Source organism: Oryx dammah, unplaced genomic scaffold, assembly GCF_014754425.2.
Source record: "Oryx dammah isolate SB20612 unplaced genomic scaffold, SCBI_Odam_1.1 HiC_scaffold_24, whole genome shotgun sequence".
Lineage (NCBI taxonomy): Eukaryota > Metazoa > Chordata > Mammalia > Artiodactyla > Bovidae > Oryx > Oryx dammah.
This window is the reverse complement of record NW_024070208.1, coordinates 75,351,141-75,376,956: the sequence shown is the minus strand read 5'-3', so window position 1 is coordinate 75,376,956 and position 25,816 is coordinate 75,351,141. Positions and strand designations below refer to the sequence as shown.

General features: G+C 39.7%; 1 protein-coding gene across 1 annotated transcript in view; it reads right to left on the bottom strand.

Moving 5' to 3' along the window:
- PCCA (propionyl-CoA carboxylase subunit alpha) overlaps positions 1 to 25,816 on the bottom strand; it is a 381,462-nt gene that overhangs the window by 80,035 nt on the left and 275,611 nt on the right. The window contains exon 20 of the mRNA XM_040267408.1: positions 12,579 to 12,677. Coding sequence (XP_040123342.1) covers positions 12,579 to 12,677 — 99 coding nt within the window. The remainder of the gene's footprint in view (positions 1 to 12,578; positions 12,678 to 25,816) is intronic.

Below are 25,816 nucleotides of genomic sequence, written 5' to 3'. Positions count from 1 at the left end.
TCAGGAATGTGAAAAGGAGATGGTTAATAATTACTCTTTCATTTCCTACTTCATTAGGAAAAAAAATACCATCCTCTACTTCTTCAAGTTATTTATTTATATATCCTATACATTCTAAATAGATGGTTTCATATTACATTTGATGACTCCAGAGTAACCACATGCATATAGTTTAAAAATAACAGCTAATTACTTCTAAGGAAATGGGGAGAATCATCTAAAAAATGTGGGGTACACTTATTTGGGGCCTAAAAATATAGGTAATTACTTTCAGATTCACTTTTTCTGATACTGGTGCAGTATAAGCAAAATGTAAGCTACTTCATTTAATTTTCTCATCAAAATATTCCTAACATATTTATTTTAGCACCTGTACTCATACATTTATTAGGATTAAAACTAAAGTTTGCTCTCAGAAGTTGTGGGAGTTATTTTAATCTAAAAACCAGAAAAAAGAAAAGAACATTTTTCACTTGTCTTCTGAAATAGTGAGAAAGTCCATTTTCTTTAGAAACAGAAAATCAAGGTTAAATCTTAAAAATCATATTTGGTAAATATATTACAGACATACATTCAACAAACACGAGAACCTCTCTTCTATTATATTCATGTGCCTGTATACTATTCTATATTACAAAGGCCCACTGAGCATTTTAAGTTATCACGTTATATCATCTATTTAACACTGCAACCAATTCACAAGTAATCCATTTAATCTGGTATTCTGTAGTAAATAACATGAGATGCATGTGACATTATTCCAAATTTGTCTGCTTTAACATAGAAAATTTGTTCCACTTAGTTGAATATCAATGACCTATTCAATGCAGAATGCAATAGGACTGCAATCAGCTTTGTACTGTTATTTATAATAAATTTATCTTCTCTTGAAAATATTTAAGCAAGAATATGAGAAATAAAAAGAAAAAAGCCTTCAAAGGTACACCATGAATAGCTGCACATCACACAAATGCGGAAATTGTTAAGACCTTAGCAGGATCTCAAGATATTTTCAAAAGTATTTAGCTACTCTTCAGGCCTGTAGACAACCTGCTGTGAGCAGGTGGGGAGAAGAAATCATGCCACACAAAGAAGCAGGCCAATAGCAGTTAGTGGGCTCTGCTTGCAAATGTTCAAACAACGTGACTACATAAAATGAAAATCTAGTATGGAAAATGCTAGCGAGAAACAATACATCAAATCCCAGCAGACAAATTACATTGTAAGAAACCGAAAACTGAATTGTTTAGAGTAAAATTAAAGCCCTTCTTAAAAAAAAAAAAAAATCACTTCACAGGAACAGACTACAGTCATAGGAATAATTTTTAAAAAGTTCTATTCATCCGGCACGTTCCAGAGTAGGAAGGTGCTTGGATGTGTGAAGAAAAACAGTGAGCTTAACATGTATAGAACAGCAAAATTTTCTGTTTAGTTTCAACACTTCAGTTATACGTTCCAGACAGGAAATCACTTCACTTTTTAAAAATTGTTCTAATTTCTATTAAGCTTCTAAATAAAAATTTTAAAAGGTTGTCACCTAGATGAGAAATTTATCTTCTCTTTAAAAATGAATTTAGTTCATCTATTTCTAATTTTTAATGATAAAAACCAAAGCTGTGGTTGAAATGAGAAGAGGAGCACTTTCTAAAAATGTTTTTTTTTTTTCCCCTTGCATTAACACCATCTGACTTACAAAAGGTTTTATTTGTGAGCCGTCTAACTAGCCACATATGGCTATTGAGAATTTGAAATGTGATTAAGGCAACTGAGAAGATAAATTTATAATTTAATTTTAAATACAGAAGTAGTATATATATTTTCTTTTAAACACAACTTCATTGTTTTGGTGTTTTCCACTTTAATCATTCAACTTACATTACTTTTTGTCATATATATGTCAGGGGTACATTTTACTTCCGATATCACATTAGTAATTCTTAAATATTGTTTCATGTATAATGTTAACACTTTGGAAATACTGGATTAAATAAATGGATTTTAAAAAAGAATTTCAGTTGTTCTTGTTTTCTTAATGTGGCTACTATGAAAACTCAAGAACTGCAAATATGACCCATATTAGATTCCTATTGGACAAACCGTTTCATTTCATAACTTTTAAAATTAGTAATTTGGAAATGAGAATATATCTTTCCACAAAGAATGAGAAAAGATTTTTGGTTTCTCAGGTTATATCATTAAGACATATTTAATATGCACTATTACTGATGGATTCCACATATACAGTGAAAATGGTAGGAAAGCTCTGGTATATAACCAACAGTAAAAAGAAAATAATGAAGTACTATCATTTTATTTTCATTGAACAATAATATTTGAAGGAAAATGTTTAATTATTAGATGAAGAAATGGATTTTAAAAGTATTAAAATTCAAAAGAGGGCCTTTAAGTATCTTCAGGAGTTTTTAAGGTTTCTATCCCCAGTTCTCTATTATAAATTACCTTATTTCAAAACATATGATCTCTTCCCCCATCAGATAAATGTATCATTATCTCTAGACTTAAAGTTAGTAATAATGGTGGAAATTTCTGTCCAAGAGTATGATTCTCTCGAATCTTAAGTATTTAAAATACATTAAAAAAAAGAAAGTACCATGTAGACACGTGGACATACTGGAGTAAGAGGTGGTACGTGCCATGAATAATCAGTGATGCTGGGGAGAGAGTGCAAGCCAGGTGTGTGCACACCTGGCAAAGGAAGAAACGAGCAACAGTCTGAGGTGGCGCCTACTCGATAACCATCAATAGGTGGTACTGATGGTCTTCAACAGCTCAGGTGCTCCCATGGCAACTGAAGGCAAAGAGGTACTTGACTGGAAAGAGATGTGCTATATAAGCAAGATACTTTCGTGGGCAAGTTCCTGGGAATACGGTGATTCTGTATCTGCACAGATCAACCCGCCATGCTATCCAATAGAAAATGGATTTCGCAAATGTTGGAAGATCAGGAATTAAAGAGAATTGATAAAATGGCTAAAAAGGCTATCTTATGCACATAACTTAATTTGATGAAGGCTTAGAAGAAATCTAAATCTTAAAATGAAAGTACAGATATGGCAGATTTATTTCTGAGATTACAAAAATGAAAGATGACTACCCATTCATCCACCCACTCAACCATTCACCCAGTTATTGAGCTTTAACATGGGCCAGGAACTCAACTAGGAGGTGGAAATTCAAGGTCAAATCAAAACTGAAACAGGTAATTCAGACCAATTAAAACAATTTAGTCATTTATAAAATTCATTAGCCAAATAATGGTACATGCCAAAATACAATTTATTTTTAAGGAAATGAATGGATAATATTAAGTTCGTGAGACTTACCAATAAAAACAAGGAAAGTGAGCAGACAAATGTAACCTGACTGGAGAAGGGAACCAACTACTGAAGCAAAAGTAAGGCTTCCTCCCCAAGTACTAATATTTCTTCATCTAATCAGATAAAGATGTTCAGTGCTCTTTCCATGTAGACACAGGGTGGTGGAGGTGAAAGCCGCTCAGTCGTGTCCAACTCTTTGGGATGCTGCAGGCTACACAGTTCATGGAATGCTCCAGGCCAGAATACTGGAGTGGTGAGCCTTTCCCTTCTCCAGGGGCTCTTCTCAACCCAGGGATTGAACTGGGGTCTCCTGCATTGCAGGTGGATTCTTTACCAGCTGAGCCACAAGGGAAACCCAAGAACACTGGAGTGGGTAGCCCATCTGTTCTTCAGGAGATCTTCCCAACCCAGGAATCAAAGCAGGGTCTCCTCCACTGCAGGCGGATTCTTTACCACTGAGCTATCAGGGAAGCCCGGATTATCAGGGAAGACTCTGTAGACACAGGGATTCAGCAATAAAACTAGAGAGACTCTGTAGACACAGGGATTCAGCAATAAAACTAGAGGGGTGTTAAATACCCACATATCCTTAAGCAAGATGGTAGACCACACTACCTAGCAGGATATGCTAGGCAAGAAACTAAGAAACGGCAAAACCAGCAATTACTCATTCCTACTTCAATAGGAAAGAGGTTAAAAAATAATTAGAGGACATGAATTCTTAAGCTAAGAATTCAAGGTTGAGAACTTCAAGGAATTCATGAGACTCTCTTGATTTTCTGTGACTGGTGGATTTTGAGGGACACCCAGGGAGGGTAAGCAAGACTCCTGGTAACAGGAAAAGAAGGCAAGACTGTGGCGAGGCATGCATGTGGCCCAGACGTGGCCACAGGGAAGAGACCCACGCTGGGTAACTTTAACTGACTCTGCCTACCAGGAGGGATTGGAATCAGGAAAAGACAGAGCAGAGCATTAAGAAATCTGCAAGTGAGGAATTCCTCCCAAACCCACAAAAGGTCCTAGAAGACCCAGACAGCTTTGGGCACTTGTCACGCCCGGGAAGAATGAATACCATGTGCCTTGGTCAACCTAGTTCCTCCAACAAGTTACTGCTCACCCTTCCCCCATCCTGCAACTCTGGAGAGACCCCAGAATAGCAGGTAGGAAGTGGAGGAGGATATAAACCAAGGAAGAAGAAAGCAACACTCTTGTATTCTCTAAAAACACTTTTCAGTCTGAGAAATTTTACCAGCTTTAATCGAGAGGTGTTTTGGGTTTTTTAAATCAGTTTTGACATTACAATGAACTAGACTTTCAGACACATTCTCTGCCAGATAGGCTGTGACTTTGCTTATGACCTGACAGTAACTTTACGGACTGTGAGAAGTGTACGTGAGCTTATGCATGGGAGGAAAAAATAAATTGAGGTGACAAGTTTGAAAGAATGGTTGTAAGATAGTTACTTCTACTGGCAGTAAAAGAGTTCCATTTATGCAATGAGTTGGTTACACAGTAAAATAGATAAAGAAATGGCAAGTACTGAGAAGTACCTTGAATGCTTTTTTAATGACAATCCAGAAAATCCTGTCCCACAATGAGATGCTGCTTCACATCCATTAGGAGAGCTATTACAACAACAGCAATGATCAGAAAATACCAAGTGTTGGTGAAAATGTGCAGAAATTAGTCCTTGAGTGGTGCTGGTAGGAGTGTAAAATAGTGCAGCTGCTGTTGAAAACAGGATGGAGCTTCTTCAAAAGATTACCCTAGAATTACCCTGTGATCCAGCAATTCAATTGTGGGCATAAACTCCTGAGAACTAAAAGCAGGGACCAGAAGAGGTATCTGCACACCCATTTTCATGGCAATATTATCTGCAACAGCCCCAAAGTCCATCAACAGATGAATGGATAAACAAAATGTGATATGTATATATATATATTTTATGATTGATAATTAACTTTGACATGTGTCACAACACGGGTAAACCTTAAAGACATTATGCTCATCGAAATAAGCCAGGCCCAAACATACACACACTCTGTGAGCGCACTTCGTGAGGAGCCTAAGGCAGTCAAATTCATAGGGACAGACAGCAGAACAGTGGCTGCCAAGCACCGTGAGGAGGGGGAATGGGGCGGGGGTGGGTGGGTAGGAATTGTTTCAGGGAACAGACTTTCAGTTTGTGAGGACAGAAAGTTCAAGAGATGGACAGTGGGTAATAGTGGCACACCAATGTGAATGTACTTAATGTCACTGACCTGCACATCTGAAATTGGGGAAAATAGTAAAGTTCATGTTTTATAATTTATGTATATTTTAGCACAATTTTAAAAATCCTTATGAGGTTACAAAGTAGTGTGGAAGGAAGAAAAATCTTGATAAAAGTACAGCAGATCTGACCTCAGGCTGGCACAGAACTCTGGTAGGTGACTGGTGGGGGCTTCTCTGGAGGCTCAGTGGTAAAGAATCCACGCACTGGTACAGGAGAACCAGGTTTGATTCCTGGGTGGGGAAGATCTCATGGAGAAAGAAATGGCAACCCACTCCAGTACTCTTGCCTGGAGAATCCCATGGACAGAGGAGCCTGGAGGGGCTACAGTCCACGGGATCACAAAGTCAGACACAACTTAGTGACTAAACCACCACCATCAGGATGGGTGGCTTGGCATGTGAAAAAGCACAGAATGCAGGGTTTACTTTCAAAACCTTGTTTTTAAGAGGATAACCATCTAACAATGACAGGCAAGGCCAATACAAACAAATTAAAAAAATAATAAGAAAAAAGGTCAAAGCAGAAGACCAGTGCTCATGGGAGACAGGATTTTGTGGTTGCTACGGTACCCCACTGTATGCATGCGTGTGTGAAAGTCGATCAGTCGTGTCCGACTCTTCGTGATCCCATGGCCTATGCGCAGTCTATGGAATTCTCTATGCAAGAATACTGAAGTGGGTAGCCTTTCCCTCCTCCAGGGGATCTTCCCCACCCAGGGATCAAACCCAGGTTTCCCACATTGCAGGTGGATTCTTTACCAGCTGAGCCACAAGGGAAGCACAAGAATACTGGAGTGGGTATCCTATCCCTTCTCCAGCAGATCTTCCCGACCCAAGAATCGAACCAGGGTCTCCTGCATTGCAGGCAGATTCTTCACCAGCTGAGGTATCAGGGAAGCCCTACTGTGTGCAGAGAGAATTCAACAAACTGTGTCAAGTTCTCATCATCAGCTTCTCCCAAAGTCAGCCCTCTCCCTACTTTAGAACCCATTACCTCGTGAGTGAAGTAAGACAAATATTGTATCTTCTAAATGAGCTTTTCTACTCCCCCCTTCAATCCCATAACCCCTCTTTTATTGTGAAGACACAAGCTCCCACAACAGCATTCTGATGGACATTCCTTTCCCCTGCAAAAAGTGTCAATGACATCTCCGTTGGTGATTGAAAAGCATAGACTCTTTAACCTTCTGTTCACAACTTGGCTTCTCCAACCTAATTTTCATGTGTAGGTCACATTACTTCCTTACTTGAATCTTCCCCATCCACCTCCCATTTCATGAACATGCAAAAGTATCTCAAATGTCATCCAAGACCCTTAGGCTGCAAAAGACACACACAAACTCACAAACTTAAGTGGCTAGGGATTCCCCAGAGATAAACGACAAATGAAAGTAACTGACAGCTCACAAAAGCAAATACAGTTCCAGTACTTCATATTACGGAAAAAGTCACTCTTCTGTTGACATAATTGAGGAACATTTCACAGAAACAAAAAGCCTTTTAAAGAATTTGGGGTTGGAAAGGTAAGAAGGTGGCAGACTATTAATAGTAAGGGAGAGAAAAACACGACTGAAAGTAGTGATGGTTTTTGTGTTTTAAATATAAAATATTTAAAAAACTAAACATATTTCAAAAACTAAAACTGGGTCCTAACTCACACCATACACAATCGTCAATTCCAGAAGGATTAAGGGTTTAGATGTGGAAAAGCGCAACACAAAACACAGAAGAAAATGTAGGCGAGCATCTAGAGGAGCTTGAGGGTAGAAGAGGACTGTTTAAATAAATACAAAATACACAGACCATAAAGGAGAAGATCGAAAATTCTCACGGTAAACCTCAGATTCAGAACTTTACTTGTAGAACTTGAAAAGGTAAAAAATCACAAGCGACAAACTGGGAGAAGTTGCTTGTAACACAAATAAGTGACAGTGGGGCTCAGGGCACACAAACGTGGAAGAACTTCTGTGAACCAGTAAGAAAAAGACAGTCAAATGAAAAAATGGGCGAGGCATCCCTGGCGGTCCAGTGGTTAAGAATCTGCAGGCCAATGCAAGGGACACAGGTTCAATTCCTGCTCTAGGAAGACCCCACATGCCGCGGAGCCCATGGGCCTCAACGCCTGAGCCTGAGCTCCAGAGCCTGGGAGATGCGACCACTGAAGCCCGTGAGCCCAGAGCCTGTGCTCCACGGCAAGAGAAGGCCCCGCAGTGAGAAGCCCACACATGCAACTAAGAGGCGCCACCGCTCGCCACAACTAGAGAAAGCCCACAAGCAGAAAGAAAGATCCAGCACAGCCAGGAAACAAAAAATAAATAAAACTTTTTATCAAAAAAAAAGAGCAAAAGCCATGAACAGGTATTCTGCAGAAGAGAAAACCGGACTGTCAATAAAAGTATTTTAAAAATGCTGTTGCTAATCAGGGAATATGAAAGTGAAGTTGTTCAGTCGTGTCCGACTCTTTGCGACCCCATGGACTGTAGCCCACCAGGCTCCTCTGTCCCTGGGATTTTCCAGGCAGAGTACTGGAGTGGGGTTACCACTGCCTTTCCCAGGGGATCTGCCTGACCCAGGGATTGAACCCAGGTCTCCGCATCGCGGGCAGACGCTTTACATCTGAGCCACCAGGGCCTCACCAGGGAATACAGTACACGTTCAAACCACAGCGGTACTATTTAAATCCCTCAGTCAGGAAAAACTCAAGTCACCTGGATATCAAGGGGTCACACGACATGAAGGACAATTGTTAAGGGCACAGATTCCTGTGTTTGAATTCTGGCTCTTCCATTTACTAGCAGAATGCCCTGGGCCAGCAATTGAGCCTCTACAAGCCTCAGTTTCTCCAGCTGCAACATGAGAAACAACACATACTTCACTGAACTGCTGTGAGAATTAAATAAACTAAAGAAGTGTTTAGAAGAGTCAGTGCCTGGCATGGAAAGTAAACAAAAGTGTTAGCTCATTATTCATAGTGCTAATATCATCATCTCCATCACTACTGGTAGCATGTAAATTGGTACACCCACACAGGAAAAACCATTTGGCATCACCATGTAAGATTAAGGATACTTAGTCCCTAAACCCAGACATTCTACTGGTATATTCCTTGAAGAAACAGTTATTTCAAGAGGAAATGTGCAGTAAAAAAAAATGGTCACAGAAGCATTGTTTGTGTTAACAAAATAAATAACACAAATGTCTCTCTAGCGGAGAAAGAATAAACAAACTGTGGTGTATTAACATAACTTAGTAACATATAGCATGGAAATAAACTACAGTCACTAACACAGACCAAACTACAAATGTGACAGTGGAGGAGAAAGCAGCTCAGGGAAGCCTAGACAGTGCGGCGCCATTGATACCAGGTCTAAGAACCCACGTAACTAAATAATACATTGCTTGTTGTTTTAATCTGTATCTAAATATCCTGATGGCTCAGACGGTAAAGAATCTGCCTGGGATGCAGGAGACCTGGGTCCGATCCCTGGATCAGGAAGATCCCCTGGAGAAGGTAATGGCAACCCACTCCAGTATTCTTGCCTGGAGAATCCCAGGGACAGAGGAGCCTGGTGGGCTGCTGTCTCTGGGGTCGCACAGTCGAACACGACTGAAATAACTTTGCAAAAGCAGCAGCAGCAGCTACCACAAAAAACGCTCTTTCTGAACTCCAATTCTGTTCACATCATCACCTTCTTAGCTAAAGCTCTTCCATGGGCCCCACTGGCCTCCGAAGGAAGCAGAATCTCTACTATGTAAGTCACAAGGCTTCAAACCCCTCGGTTCCTACTTAGTTACTTTGCTCATCACTATGAGCTTAATCTCTGATTGTTGTTTGGTTGCTCAGTTCTGTCTGACTCTTTGAGACCCCATGGACTGAGGCACGCCAGGCTTCCCTGTCCTTTACTGTCTCCAAGAGTTTGCTCAAACTCATGTCCTTTGAGTCAATGATGCCATCCAACCATCTCATCCTCTGTCATCCCCTTCTCCTCCTGCCCTCAATCTTTCCCAGCATCAGGGTCTTTTCCATTGAGTCGACTCTTTACATCATATTGGAGCTTCATCATCAGTCCTTCCAATCAATATTTGGGTTGATTTCTTTAGAATTGACTGGTTTGATATCCTTGCAGTCCAACACTCTCAAGAGTCTTCTCCAACACTACAGTTCAAAAGCATCAAATCTTTGGTGCTCAGCTTTCTTTATGGTTCAACTCTCCCATCCATACATGACTACTGGAAAAACCATAGCTTTGACTAGATGGACCTCTATTGGCAAAGTAACGTCTCTGCTTTTTAATATGCTGTCTAGATTGGTAATAGCTTTTCTTCCAAGGAGCAAGTGTCTTTTAATATCATGGCTGCAGTCACCATCTGCAGTGATTTTGGAGCCCAAGGAAATAAAGTCTGTCACTGTTTCCATTGTTTTCCAATCTATTTGCCACGAAGTGACAGGACTGGAATGCCATGATCTTAGTTTTTCAAATGTTCAATTTTAAGCCAGCTTTTTCACTCTCCTTTTTTACCCTCATCAAGAGGCTCTTCAGTTTAGAAGACTCTCAAGTCTTCTCCAACACTGCAGTTCAAAAGCATCAATTCTTTGGCACTCAGCCTTCTTTATGGTCCAGTTCTCACATCTGTACATGACTACAGGATAAAGGTTTATTTAAGGCAGTGGTTCTCACACTGTGGCCCCTGCAGCATGAACATGACCTAGGAACTCAGAAAGGCATGCCTCACCCACCCCTACTACATGAGAATAAACTCTACAGGGGGTCCAACCACTTGAGTTTTACAAAGAAGTGTTAACCTTCCTCTTGATTCCAAAGCACCCCAAAGTCTGAGCAGCACTGGTTTAAAGCATGAATGAGAGAGGAATTAATCTCTGCAGAGCTCCATAGGAGAACGAAAAGCACTGCGCAGCAGTGGTTAGAGGCGCACATCCTGGGGCCCCGGGGCCAGGGCTCAAATTTCTGCTCAGCTCCTCCCTGGCACTGCCATCCCAGGGAGGTTCTGTAGCTTGTCTCGGCACAGATCCTACAGAAGGCTGCTTGGATTTCAATGCTGGCCCTATTTCCCAAGAGCTGTGTGACACTCAGCGAGTCATTTACTTTCTCTGGGCCTCAGTTACTTCATTTACCAAAGTATAAATACAAGCACCTGCTTCATGTAGTTCTTGTGAAAAGGAAATGACTTAATATAATGTGCTATGCTTAGAACTGTACCTTATACCCATTAAGCGCTATTTATTACTATAATTATTATTAATTTCACAGGAACACATTATATTTTAGAGATAAAAGAGAGTCAACACTGAGTACTAACGCCCACAGAAAGGAAGTAAAACTCATCTATTCTGATGAGGAAAAATTTTCCTTATCTTTTACTAGGTAAGTGACTTTTTTTCCCCCCAGTTTACCACTCACCTCTCCAAGTTTACTTTTTTTCCCAATGATGGAGCACTTAACTAGAAGCAATAACCTTCTCCAAAGAGTCAAGGGGTCTGCCTTGAGGGCCATTTATTTCACATTAACACTTCTTTTTTAAACAAAGCACTTATGAAGAATGAAAAGAGATTTAATGCACATTATCCCTATGCTTGCGAAAATATTTCTGGGGCTTATTTCAAACTTTGCATGTAAAAATGCTGGTAAGACACCCCTGTGCACAGTCATTGAGAAGAACACTGAAAATAACATGATGCAAAGATGTGGAGAGCAGGACTCTGTATCTCTCTCCTCACTACCAAGAGGTCATGTACCACGTCCCCCAGAACAAAGCACATGAATGTCAGCCACTGCACATCCAGGGCAGAGCATATTCTATTCACATAAACAGGGGCAACAAAACCATGTGTTCTGAAGACAGAATAACTGGATGTCCCTGATAGGAAATTATGCAGTGAAATTTTTCCAAGGGTCTCTTAGTGTTTAACCCCATACTTAGAAGATGAAAGAAAATATAAGAGAGACAAAACATACCAGGGCAAGTCAAAAAACCAAAGTCTAAATAGAGGGCTCATTACTGAGAGTTCACTGCTTCTTGCAACGACAAAGGTAATAAAATAGAAGCTTGAAAATGAGTTTAGTTATTAATATTTATTGAGATTCTAGAATCCCCTGCACCACAGTTTCTAATAGAAGTATGTATGAATCTGGGGTACATAATCTTTATCTGTGACTTTCTTGATTTCTCTAGGTTTAAAAAAAAAATCAGTTTCCTGTGTAAAATCAAGTTAAGAGAGTGTAAAAACATTTTCATAGAAAAGAAAAAAAAATGAGCATTTTTAATGCCATGGAGGGCTTACAATTTTTATTTGCACGTGAGAGCCACATGTTCTGTGCTATTCTGTTTTGTTTTTCCTGGACCTCAACTATGTGGTGAGGTAAAGGAATTTTCGCAGAATCTGTTTTCATAATTTTCTACTTTCACATACAGGACATTGATTTCAAAGAACATTCAATCAATGCTAGATTTCAAGGCATATCCTCAATGCAACAACAAATTTTATACTGGGGGAGAAAAGAAGGGTTAACAAATTAAGATTACTTAATTTTTCAAAGGCACCCATGTGCTATGGCAAGTCAACCTGAGTAGCTCATGTTTCTGTTGATCTAATACCCCACAATTTCAATTACAGAGGAAAGAGAAGTAACAAAGTCATATTTTACAACTAAAAACCCAAAATGGTGACGAAAACTGCTCATCTTCTAATACTTTTAGAGAAGCACATAGGATGCTTTATTTATACCAAAATATATAACCTTCCTGGATTGCCTGGAAAAGGAACAAGCTGATTCCTCAGGACAGGATGTAACTCAAGATCCTCTAAAACAAGAAAAAATTTTCAACTATAAGATGCGTGAGATGGATAAAATGTAGCTTTTCCCTACTGTATCTGTCAGTATTAGTGACACAGGCACCGGTAAGGATATTGACGGGGCCCTCTAAGTAACTCATCAGAACGTTTACCTGTATCGTCCTCTGAGTGCCATCAACGTTGACAGACAACAAGGGTGAAGCCAGGTTCCACGTGCTGGTCACATTTAGTTTCGACCCATCAACTTCCACCTGTTGTGACACCAAAGAAGACTGTTACCATGAAGAAAGACAGAGAGCTGATCTCAAGTTCATTGCTGCATACAAAGCAGCAGCCATCTTAAACAGATGGCTCCCCAAACAGCCTGTCATGCTTACTGCTCCCGCCATGAAAGACAGGGTCCACCAGAGTCTTCTCAGGCATCTCTGGGGAGAGGCGAAGGGCCTGGGCACAGCTGCCTCTGGGTACTGAGGTTTCGAGTGATTTCCAGCAAGTAACAAACAGCCTTCTAACTCTAAACCTATCTGGACATGCTACATTTACCGCAATTAGACAAGTAATGCATATAAATTTCAGTGACACTTTGCAACCCACACAACAGGGCTTGCATATAATATCCTCTCCAAGGACCAAGAAAGAACTTTTTCTGTGTTAATTTTAATGAAGGACTATGCATTGTTATCTTAATTAAACAGAAGCTTTAATTAGGCACAATTCTTTGGCGTTGAATATTAAAAGTCTATTTGAACTTTGCAAACTTCTGTCATATTGTTGTCCATCATAAATGACTAATTTCATCAAGTTGTTGTTCATGGAGTTATCCCCCAAAGCCCATAATCTTCTAAAGCAGATATTCTTAGCAGAAACATTTTAATAGCCAAGTAAGTAAAAGCAATTGAAAGGAAAAACAACTCAAAGCTAAACTTAAAAGTATCATTCCTCATTTCTTCCTTTTCACTCACCCATTCCCTAATTCTTAATACGAGAGGGAAGGGAAAATATACATGATCCTTATCAATTCTTTCACTATCAATTCTGTTAAAAGACACTCACTAAAATCAAAGACACACAGACTTGTACTGTTTAGAAGAGTACGTGCCTACCTACACATTTGGATAGTTATTTGAGTGTGTGCTCAGTTGCGTCTGACTCTTTGTGAACCCATGGACTTTGGCCTGCCAGGCTTCTCTGTCCATGGGACTCATCAGGCAAGTATACTTAGAGTGGGCTGCACTTCCTTCTCCAGGGGATCTTCCCAACCCAGGGAATGAACTGGCATCTCCTGCATTGGCAGGCAGATTCTTTACCGCTGAGCCACATGGGAAGCCCATTTATGTATATATATTTCCCCTCTAATGTGGTCATCAAGTCTAAAAACAAAGACAGGTTACTGGCTAGGTAATAAAGTATCAGTGGGACATACATCACGCACTGGCTTGAACTTCCAGGTTTAGTGGCCTCTCTGCACACAATAGAATTCAATTATAGGCAAGAGAAAAACAACAGCTCTGGAATCACACTGGCTTGGGACTCACTTGACATTGCTGTTTTAAACTTCTCTGAGCTTCAGTTTCCAAACCATAATACAGTAAAAATGGCTATCGGAGAGGGTGGTAAATAAGTTAACATATGAAAGTCTGAACCAATATGCTTGTCAGGGTGGGTCATAAATATTTTCTCTCTTCCCCTGTCTCTTGGCTCAGACAGTAAAGCGTCCGCCCACAATGCGGGAGACCCGGGTTTGATCCCTGGGTTGGGAAGATCCCCTGGAGAAGGAAATGGCAACCCACTCCAGTATTCTTGCCTGGAGAATCCCATGGACAGAGGACCCTGATAGGCTACAGTCCATGGGGTCGCAAAGAGTCGGACACGACTGAGCAACTTCACTTTCACCCTTAAAATAGTTTTAAAAATAAGGTCAGATAATAACATCTCATATATTACTCATATATTACTTACTACTAAACTACTACATGATAAAGATGTAAGAAGCAGAAAAGGCTGCAGTTTTGATTAAAGTAGCACTGCTGCTGCTGCTAAGTCGCTTCAGTCGTGTCCGACTCTGTGCGACCCCATAGATGGCAGCCCACCAGGCTCCCCCGTCCCTGGGATTCTCCAGGCAAGAACACTGGAGTGGGTTGCCATTTTCTTCTCCAATGCATCAAAGTGAAAAGTGAAAGTGAAGTTGCTCAGTCGTGTCCGACTCTTAGCGACCCCATGGACTGCAGCCCACCACGCTCCTCCGTCCATGGGATTTTCCAAGGAAGAGTACTGCAGTGGGGTGCCACTGCCTTCTCCAAAAGTAGCACTAATATCCTTCAAATCATGCTATTCAGTCCTCACCCCCAAATTAAGTATCTCCTTATGCAATAAAAGATTTCCAAAAGAAGCTCTCAAAAGGTAAGAGTTTTATAAATAGTAAATGCTAAAAATGTCTTCTAAAACTGAAATATTGCTTTAAAATAATTCTAAATTTAAAAGTTGAGGAAAGCTCACCAATCAATTATAGAAGTTTTGTTTGTTAAAAAGAGAAAGTTAGATGTTGCAAAGAAAGCTTTTGAATGATAATCATTTAAAATTTGTAGTTGATATTAATTTCAAGTCAGACAGGGCTCACAATGAAACCACAATCACCATCTTTGGGGCACATGAAGGGGAATTGAGAAAAGTACCTCATCTACTCAGATCACTTTAAAGGAGGAGCCAGATTATTACACCCTGAAGTAAACCACTGTTTTGTGTGTGTGTGTGTGTGCTAGGCCGCTTCAGTCATGTCTGACTCTTGGCAACCCCATGGATTGTACGAATGTCTGAATAAAAAGCGATATATCCACACAACAGCATATTATATACCTGGCAATTAAAATGAATGAAATACTAGTACATGCTACAATACAGATGAACACTGAAAACATGCTAACTGCAAGAAGACAGTCACGGAAGACCACAAATTATATGGCTTCAAGGCAAACAGTAACCAGGGTTACAGGTAGCAGAAGCCTCTTTCATGACAAATAGGATCCGCCGTCACTGGTCCAGGTCCTTGCAGCAAAGCCCTGTGGGAACACTGGGGGTCTGAGTTCTCTGTCCCACCTACACAGTTATGAGGCCAGTGTGACCACATTCCCACTGGGCCCTCTCACATGCATCCAGACTCCATGCCTCAGTGGAAGGAGGGGAGAGGGGGGAAGAAACCTTAAGTACTCCGGTGCCTAAAAGGAGCTAGCCAAACCAAGGGAGACCAAGACCCTGCTTATTAGCAAGCTTTTCTTCCCCCTCACCCCCTACGAGGGCTCATGTGTGATAAAGAAACTATCCTTCCTCATACACCTGAGAAGTAATGAGTGTGAACGTGCATGCTCGCAGTCTAACTGAAGGGTCAGCTCCAAATCCTAAACTAGCAAAGAGAAAATGTTAAGTGAGGATGAGAACATGCCGAAAGCCATTATATACCTCATCAGCCCCCAAGCAACAAACAGATTTCAAACATCAAACAAATGACAAAGAACCGTAATTCTGAACAGCGGATGCAGATTCTGTTGATGCTGTCATTAGATGAGTGGAAGCTATATGTAAGTAGAAGCCATACAGAGGTAGGGAATGTCTCTTTAAACCACAGTTTAACACTACAGAGAGGTGGGGGCAGACGTGAAGAATCCTTGTTACTATGCCAAACATACTGTTCACACGTAATTTTTCAGCCGAGGTGACTAAGCAGGAGACACAGAGCGTAAGTGGCATTTATTTCACTCGTGCAACACTGAGAACCTGGCATAAAGAACCACCCTGTCATCTCAGTGCCAAAAACTGAGGGGAAATGAAATCGAGGGCAAAGGAAGTGACAGGTCTGGGACAGAGTTAGGGTACCCGGCCTGACAAGGAAAAGCTGCAAGCAACCCATACGTACAGCCAACCACCTACACCCCTGCAACATAAATAATAATCAGAAAACAATCAATATTGGATCTCTGCACAGAATTTTCCCCAAAATTTTGAGGGAAAAAAAGGTAAATTAAGAGCATTCAACACAAGAACTCCTCAAAGAAACACAGGAAGAGTTCAGATAAATAATTCTCCAAAGTCTCAAAGACAGTCATAGGAAACGTGACCCTTCTTTGGAAAAAAAAAAAAAAAATGAGCTCAAAGAAGAAAAACAAAGGTTCAAAGAAGAGATTAAACAACAACAGAAGGAAATGAAAATCAAGCTGGTAGAACTCAGGAAAAAAATGAAGAGAAAAATAACATTATAGAGATAAAAGCCACGTTAAGAAGCACCAAAAATAGAATAAATGTGACTAAAAAAAAAGACAAGGACTATACCAATTCTCCTTCAAAAGTACTACAAGCAAAGAAGAATAGGGAATTCCCTGGCAATCCAGTGGTTAAAACTCTACACTTTAACTGCTGAGGGCCCAGGTTCAATCCCTGGTCAGGAAACTAGGATTCCACAAATCATGTGGTGCAGCCCACCCCATGCCACTGAAAGAAGAAAGAAGTGTAGATTAAAGGATATAATGGGGTAAAGCTTTGCAAACTGAACAAAATATTAAATTTGTAGATCGATGCTTATCTTTAAGAATAAAGAAGGAATTAGGTGGATATTTAGGCAAAAATAAGAAGTCATGCACAAGCAAGGAAAAAATTCAGGTTGGCCTAAACTTCTCAAGAGCAGCACTGATACAGACAACCACAGAGCAATGTGGTGGAAGTGCTAAAAAATTAAAGGCTGCCTCCCAACATTTTCCTTTTATACTCAGCCAACCTGTCCTTAGAGTGTATCCTAAAACATAACCTGCACCATATAAGAACTCAACACCTTCTTTAAAAATGAGGCATCTCTGTACATAGATAAGAAAACATCCCCAAGAAGATGCAGAATATTATATATAATATGCTATCATTAATTAAGAAAAAAAAAAACTTTAAATGTGTGATTTTTTTTTTTTTTCACTTTACAGCCACAGTGAACAGCTTGTAGAATGAATCTTGGTTCTCTGACTAGGGACTGAACCTGTGTCCTCAGCAATGAAAGTGCAGAGTCTTAACCACTGGACAGCCGAGTTTGTGTTTTAAACACCGAGAACATCACTTGAAAGATGTGTAAGAGAATCAGAGTGGCTGAGAAACAGGAAAGGAAGGGAAGCATAATTTTCACTGCCAATCCACTCATACTTTTTGAATTTTACGTTAGTATGAAATTATATATGTATATGTATTTTATATATTAAAACTTTTTTCAGTGAGAAGTGTAACTGCCTAATTCCTCATGCAATCAACACCTACTTTAGATCTTTCACGAACAGCACATAATAAATGGCAGCTGTTCTTTTAAAACTTCATTTTGGACAACAGAGCAATCAGTTCTGTTTGGTTCAGTCACTCAGTCGTGTCCGACTCTTTCCAACCACATGAACCGCAGCATGCCAGGCCTCCCTGTCCATCACCAACTCCCAGAGTCTACCCAATCCCATGTCCATTGAGTCGGTGATGCCATCCAACCATCTCATCCTCTGTTGTCCCCTTCTCCTCCTGCCCTCTATCTTTCCCAGCAGCAGGGTCTTTTCCAATGAGTCAGCTCTTTGGCTACCATCAGGTGGCCAAAGTATTGGAGTTCAGCCTCAGCATCAGTCCTTTCAATGAACACCCAGGGCTGATCTCCTTTAGGATGGACTGGGTGGATCTCCTTGCAGTCCAAGGGACTCTCAAGAGTCTTCTCCAACACCACAGTTCAAATGCATCAATTCTTCTGCACTCAGCTTTCTTCACAGTTCAACTCTCACATCCATACATGACCACAGGAAAAACCATAGCCTTGACTAGACAGACCTTTGTTGACAAAGTAATGTCTCTGCTTTTTAATATGCTGTCTAGGTTGGTCATAACTTTCCTTCCAAGGAATAAGCGTCTTTTAATTTCATGGCTGCAGTCACTATCTGCAGTGATTTTGGAGCCCAAAAAAATAAAGTCTGACACTGTTTCCACTGTTTCCCCATCTATTTCCCATGAAGTGATGGAACCAGATGCCACGATCTTCGTTTTCTTAATGTTGAGCTTTAAGCCAACATTTTCACTCTCCTCTTCACTTTCATCAAGAGGCTTTTTAGTTCTTTTTCACTTTCTGCCATAGGGTGGTGTCATCTGCATATCTGAGGTTATTGATAGTTCTCCCAGCAATCTTGATTCCAGCTTGTGCTTCCTCCAGCCCAGCCTTTCTCATGATGTACTCTGCATATAAGTACAATATACAGCCTTGACGTACTCCTTTTCCTATTTGGAACCAGTCTGTTGTTCCATGTCCAGTTCTAATTGTTGCTTCCTGACCTGCATACAGGTTTCTCAAGAAGCAGGTCAGGAGGTCTGGTATTCCCATCTCTTTCAGAACTTTCCACAGTTTATTGTGATCCACATAGTCAAAGACTTTGGCACAGTCAATAAAGCAGAAATAGATAGAAAAACAGGAGTGGACCCATGAATGAAGGGCAAACACAAGGACTAATGGTTGTATTGAGGCAGAGAGACAGACCTTGAACTGGCTGCTAGTCTTCCGCTGCAAGGGGAGGGACTCAGGGCAGGGAATGTGAAGGTTAACAAGAGGAAGGGGAGGTGGTGACGCAGACCATCGATGTGAGCTTCAAAGAACAACGGTTTTACAAGAGGGAGGAGAGCAGTGGTCTCGAATGAAACCGGGACAAAACCAGTCCCAGCTCCCAGCTCCAAGGTGCACACTGTCTGAGAAACTCTCCAGCCAGGTTTAACTCTCCTGCCAGATTTCCCTCTGTTCAGGCAAGTGAGAAGTGAAACATTCAGAGAAATGGCTGAGAATCCAGGCGAGTATGTTGATGACAAAGCAAGAGTACAAAAGGCACAGTGGAGAAGGTAGAGAGCAAGTAGAGTTTCTGTTGAACAACATAGGAAGGAGATTTAGGATAACAGATGACTGGATATTTAGGCTAACAGATGACTAAATAGGCTTTCAAACTGCCCACCTCCTCTCCATCTGCACCACTACCATCTTAGCCAAATGACCTACCATCTCGCACCTGGACCACTGTGAGACACAAGCTTTCCCACATATATGCTTCCATATATATAATCGGTTCTCCTCACCATAAGCAGAATAATCATAAAGCTGATCTTTTACAAAATCAGAAATAAAGGGAAAATAAAAACAACCTTAGAATATCCCAGTGGAGGTCCTGCCTGCTTTGAAAACTGTAAACTCTTAAAAAGACATATAACACAGTGATCTTCTGTATAAAGATACCATATTTCACAACGTTCTGTAATCATTTAAAGATTACATTCTATTTAAAACACTGACATTATCAACTTGGATCAACCATAGCAAGGCTATGGTGGGTGGAATTCATGAAATTCATCTCAACACACTCTTTTCTGGTAACTTTTCCCCAGCTTAATCAAAGAGATCAGCTCAGTTGAAAATTATTCATAGTAAGAATATTTACAATGCTTGAAAACAGCAGCTCAAAAACAATGTCTTTCTTATTTTAAGAAAGCATTTTCTCATGTTTAGCAAATCTACCTGTACCTTAGTATTCCATTAAAAGCATTTTACTGAATCTGTGGTACAGATAATGTTGATGTGGAATATTTTCCATGAGTTGTTTGGAACATTCAATTTTCCTATCTACGTAATCATAAGGGAAAAAGAAAGTACACACCCTAAACTAATCTGACATATGAGAGAGATTACTTACATCCTTTACGATTAAAAAACAAAAAAGCACTTCCTCCGAGATACCTCATGACACAGTTACAGCTTCTATTGGAGTACGCACCTGCTAAACAGTTTTTTTCAACATTAGGAATGTAAGGCCTACAAAACAAAACATTTGCCAAAAAGCATTTCCAAAGATAATAACAATTTGGGACCATACTGGCTATAAGAAGTGTTTGTGATTTGTCATAAACACACACAAATTCTAAATTCGCTTTTTGTCATCAAATGTTAAGTTGATTAGCACAAAGTTAAATAGAAGATAAAAATCAAGGTGTTCCACTAGTTTAAAAAGACTTTGATCTTGTATCTTGATTCTATTTCTGGAAACAATATGAAGGATGAGAAAGACCTGTTAATCAAGCCATAACTAATTCTCAGAAAGGAATAACTAGTTCCTGCCCTTTTAATAGGCTTTCAGAGTTAATCTTAAAAATAATCACTCTGCACAAAAAAGTGGGAAAAGAGCTGCAGCTTTCTGATTTCACTATTACGCTGGAAAGGATCCTGGAAATCATATACTCCAGCCCAACCCTCTCTTCCTTTTATTTCATGTGTTGGGAAATTACAGAACCATACAAAGTGTGTAAGTTATAGAAGCAACTATCTTATAATTCTTCTGAGTGTATCACTTAAATCCACATGTCAAAAGCAAAAGTAACCAAAGTAAATCTAAATACTGAGATACAATGTTTGACCATACTAGTCACTCAGTATGTATTTTACCTTGAAAGAAAACTGTTCTATAGACAAAGTAGCTACTGGTTCTTTTGGCTTTTATCTCCTAAGTACTGCTTACAAAAATATGATTATTAGATGTGTATCAAATAGGTGAGGTTCATCCATACTCCCTAATAACAAAGGAATCTATATGTGATGCAGTTGATTAAAGTGGGAGAGTACCACCACCCAACATTATCACAGTTCACTGACTTCCATATAAACTGCTGTTGGCTATATAAAATACAAATATACTTTTTAAAAAATTCCAGAAGTTAGGATATTGAAAATAAAAAGCACATAATTTTCACATTTGTTGTTCAATCACTAAGTCATGTCCAACTCTCTGCGACCCCACGGACTGCAGCATACCAGGCTTCCCTGTCCTACTTTTCATATCTTTTATATCTATTAACTTTGCTAAGTTATTTACCTCTACATTTATTTCTCCAGTAAACTATGAGAAAAATAACTCATTTTTATTCTATTATAATAATAAATATTTTTAAATATTTTAATATGAACTAAAAAGCCTCTTGATGAAAGTCAAAGTGGAGAGTGAAAAAGTTGACTTAAAGCTCAACATTCAGAAAACGAAGATCATGGCATCTGGTCCCATCACTTCATGGGAAATAGATGGGGAAACAGTGGAAACAGTGTCAGACTTTATTTTTCTGGGCTCCAAAATCACTGCAGATGGTGATTGCAGCCATGAAATTAAAAGACGCTTACTCCTTGGAAGAAAAGTTATGACCAACCTAGAGAGCATATTCAAAAGCAGAGACATTACTTTGCCAACAAAGATCCATCTAGTCAAGGCTATGGTTTTTCCTGTGATCACGTATGGATGTGAGAGTTGGACTGTGAAGAAGGCTGAGCGCCGAAGAATTGATGCATTTGAACTGTGGTGTTGGAGAAAACTCTTGAGAGTCCCTTGGACTGCAAGGAGATCCAACCAGTCCATTCTGAAGGAGATCAGCCCTGGGATTTCTTTGGAAGGAATGATGCTGAAGCTGAAACTCCAGTACTTTGGGCACCTCATGCAGAGTTGACTCATTGGAAAAGACTGATGCTGGGCGGGATTGGGGGCAGAGGAGAAGGGGACGACAGAGGATGAGATGGCTGGATGGCATCACAGACTCGATGGACGTGAGTCTGAGTGACCTCCGGGAGTTGGTGATGGACAGGGAGGCCTGGCGTGCTGCGATTCATGGGGTCGCAAAGAGTCGGACATGACTGAGCGACTGCACTGAACTGATAATAGTCTTAAATATTAATACAACACAGAGTAGGTTTTCTTTATCCTGTTCCTCTATTTACTAAAATACTTTATTATTTTAAAACACAGTTATGATACCTCTCCTGCCCTTCTAGAGGGAAATGAGAAAACTTGTTTTCTGCAAATAAACAGAGACCACCATTTTCCATGAGTTTATTCCTTATCACCTTGAAAGTCTTATTTCTTTTCCAAGTATATGTGTAATAATGACAAAAACATCAACATCAAGAGGAATTAGACATAATGTTAATCTGTCACAAAAGATTACATTAAGTATGAGTGTGTTAGAAATGTAATTAAATATATCTTAAAGGATGTGAAATGCCAAAACAAAGTTTAGGTACAGATCTACAATCAGCCAGGTTGACTAGTTTCTGTTTAATTATAGCCTCGTTAATTCATCAGTAACAAGTTGGATTTCAGTTGGATTTTTTTTTTTAATCCTACATTATTTTGCTCACAGTTTAATTATAGTAGTACTTTCTTTTGGATTGGTGTTGAAAAGGGTCATTCTCTGTAGATACTGTTGTAAATTATATCAGCTTAATGAACCTCTCTAGGTAGAGGAGCTTAACATGTCGAGCAATTGAAACTGACTTAACTTCTCCAAGTTTACCGAATGGTGGTGGAATCCGGCGTCTTCTCTGTAGCACTGGCCTCAACAGTCAGAATGCTTGTGTCTGAACCTCAGCTCCACAAGTCACCCAATTATTTGTGCCTGTTTCTTCACATGTCAGATCTATTCTCACAGAGCGGTTGTGAGGAAAAAGGTCAAGCACTCAGAGCAGTATCTGTCACGTAAGTCCTCAATACATGCTATTTGTTGGCAGTGGGTGGTCCCATTTACTGACACCACATACTCTTCCCACAGTATTGATTATTCTCAATCTATTTGTTTCCGTTTCCAAGCATACCTACTTTTGCTTGTTCTTCCATCCTTCTTGTTCTTCCATGAATACTTCCTCCATTATTTAGCCTTTTAATTTCACCTGATTCCTATTAGCATTTATTTTGCTTTTCATATGTACTTTGCTAGCACAGATGATTCCCCAATAAAATCCCATTGCCTCAGCTGGTGGTTCACCACCCCAGGATCTAAGTGGATTACGGGACTTCACAGCAATGTTTTAAGTCTTCCCTCTTCTAAATTCCCATATGCTGTCACTGTGATGTGCTGTTCTGTACTGTTATCCACAGTTCAGTTCAGTCGCACAGTCGTGTCCGACTCTTTGCGACCCCATGAGTCGCAGCACACTAGGCCTCCCTGTCCATCACCAACTCCCGGAGTTCACTCAGAGTTGCGTCCATCGAGTCCGTGATGCCATCCAGTCATCTCATCCTTGGTCGTCCCCTTCTCCTCCTGCCCCCAATCCCTCCCAGCATCAGAGTCTTCTCCAATGAGTCAACTGTTCGCATGAGGTCCATTCCATTTCTCAGCCCAATAGACATCTACTATCCATTCCTCATTATCTAGGATATAAGCTCTTTATTTCCTCAGTCTGCTCCTGTCTTACTGCTCCATTCTCCCTGAATCCACCGACATCATCTCTAATCCTCTGCCAAACTAGACAGCATCTTTCCTTTCTTTGAATTTCTATAGCATTTTTGTTTTTCCATGCACTTATCACATTACGCCTATGTCACAATTGTTAGTGTACTAATCCCAACACTTCCCAAAACACTCCATGAGGCCTCCTGAATGCCCTGTTCCTTCATGGAGATCGTGACGAGGTTAGCACACTGCTTTGATGGTGAAGACTGGAGTGTCCTAGACTAATATTTATTTGTTAAAAATAAAAATGATCTAATTCAGTGAAATAGAAAATCTTTTTATTTTCATGATTACAGAATTACTGGAAAACTCCCAAAACTACGTTTTTAACTTAAATATCCCCAACATAAAGCAAATAAAAGCATATGACTTGCTTAACCACCCGTTACACATGTCATACAGATAAGTGGCTTTTGTTTTAGATTCTTGACCATTGACAATACAGCTCTGATTCAAAACACCCAAGACAGCTTTTGGTAAAACTAGTAAAGTAACTTTTAAATAAAAATATGATTAGTCATAATGTCCTATAAAGTATTGATAATTCTTGCACTTTAAAATCCATATGTGCTTATAATAGCAAATTAAAGTTATCCAACTACATAAAGGACTCCATTAACCCTTTTACGAAACAAAATCTGCAAAGGATCTAGTATTTCAGAGATGAACACTCCAAACTTTACTCACGCATATACACCCAAGCACGTTTCACATAGCTCATTTGGAGACAGACAGAATTTCAAAACAAATTTAAAATGCTACTTAAAATTCTATCCCATCTCTAGGGTTTCACTTTCATGTCCACCCAAATAAAATTATCCATTCAAATTGTTAGATAAATCCTTTTAATTCTGATGACTACAAACAAAGTAAGACCATTCTTTTATTTGTAAAACTATGCTCCCAAATGGAAAGGAGAATTAGCCTGGCCCTTTTCCAGGAGCCTTGAGAAAGGGCAGGGCTAATGTAATACACCAGTTTGGGTAGCAGTTACCAGACACAATACACCCATCATGGCCAAACGAAAAGCTAACAAGGAGAGGGATGAATGGAGAACGATTGAGAATGGTATAGGAAATTAATGAGCAAACAACATTCATTCCTCCAGAGCTACAAACTAAAAAAAAAAAAAAAAAGTGAAATTGTTTTTATATTTTAATTTCTTAGAAAGTTATTAAAAAATCTAAAATATTGCAAGCAATGCTACTTTGAAATAAGGAGTAACCCAAATCAATTCTCCAGATAGCCCAAAAGCATGGGAAAAGAAGTAATAGTCTAAAATTTTATTTTGGCTTCTCTACCTCTTACTAGTCAAGAATCAACAGTTTAAAACACTTTACACAAAGTTTATGTTTACTTGGTCATTATAGATCTCAAGGGGACTTTGATTAGAAGCAGAGTACAAAATTTACATAAACTACTCATCTATGTAATAAACAGAAGACAGAAAGAGCAGTTACAGTAACTGTTTTCAACCCCTAATTTTCAAGCTGAAGTCTCTAGCAAGTATCTCTCCCTAGATACTCCTTTGCAAAGGGACCTTTGATTCAAGGAAATAAGACTCAACTCTACTTTTCAACACAGGTAATTCTAAATCATTTGCAGATAGAGAGGGGACCAAAAACACATGGAAACACCTACAGGAACAAAGATAAGATACACAAGAGTCACACCCTCTCCTAACTCACCTAAAGAAAAACATCTTCTTTACAGAAATTATTTCTGCTGAAGGAAAGTACAGCATTATCTCCAGCACAAAAATGCTAAGATCAATCATTACACAATCCTACAATTGTTAACACTTCTGTGAGGGGTGGTCCCCACATAGAACAGGCAAGAAGACCCACCCCAGTGATTAAAAATTCCACCCAGAGTCCTTTCTTTCGATTAAGGAAGTGTCTTTAGAAAGCTCCTATTATAATCACTCTCTCTAGACATTAACTCATTTGTGCATGGGCACACAGATTCGTTTATCAGGTTATTAGCACTGATTTTAGATAAGTCATTTTTGATGAAAGGAATCGGGAAAAAATTTTAAAGCAGGTACTGGGAAGGATCTGACCAAATATAGAAGACCTTCTAACAGCAGGGGGTAAGGTCA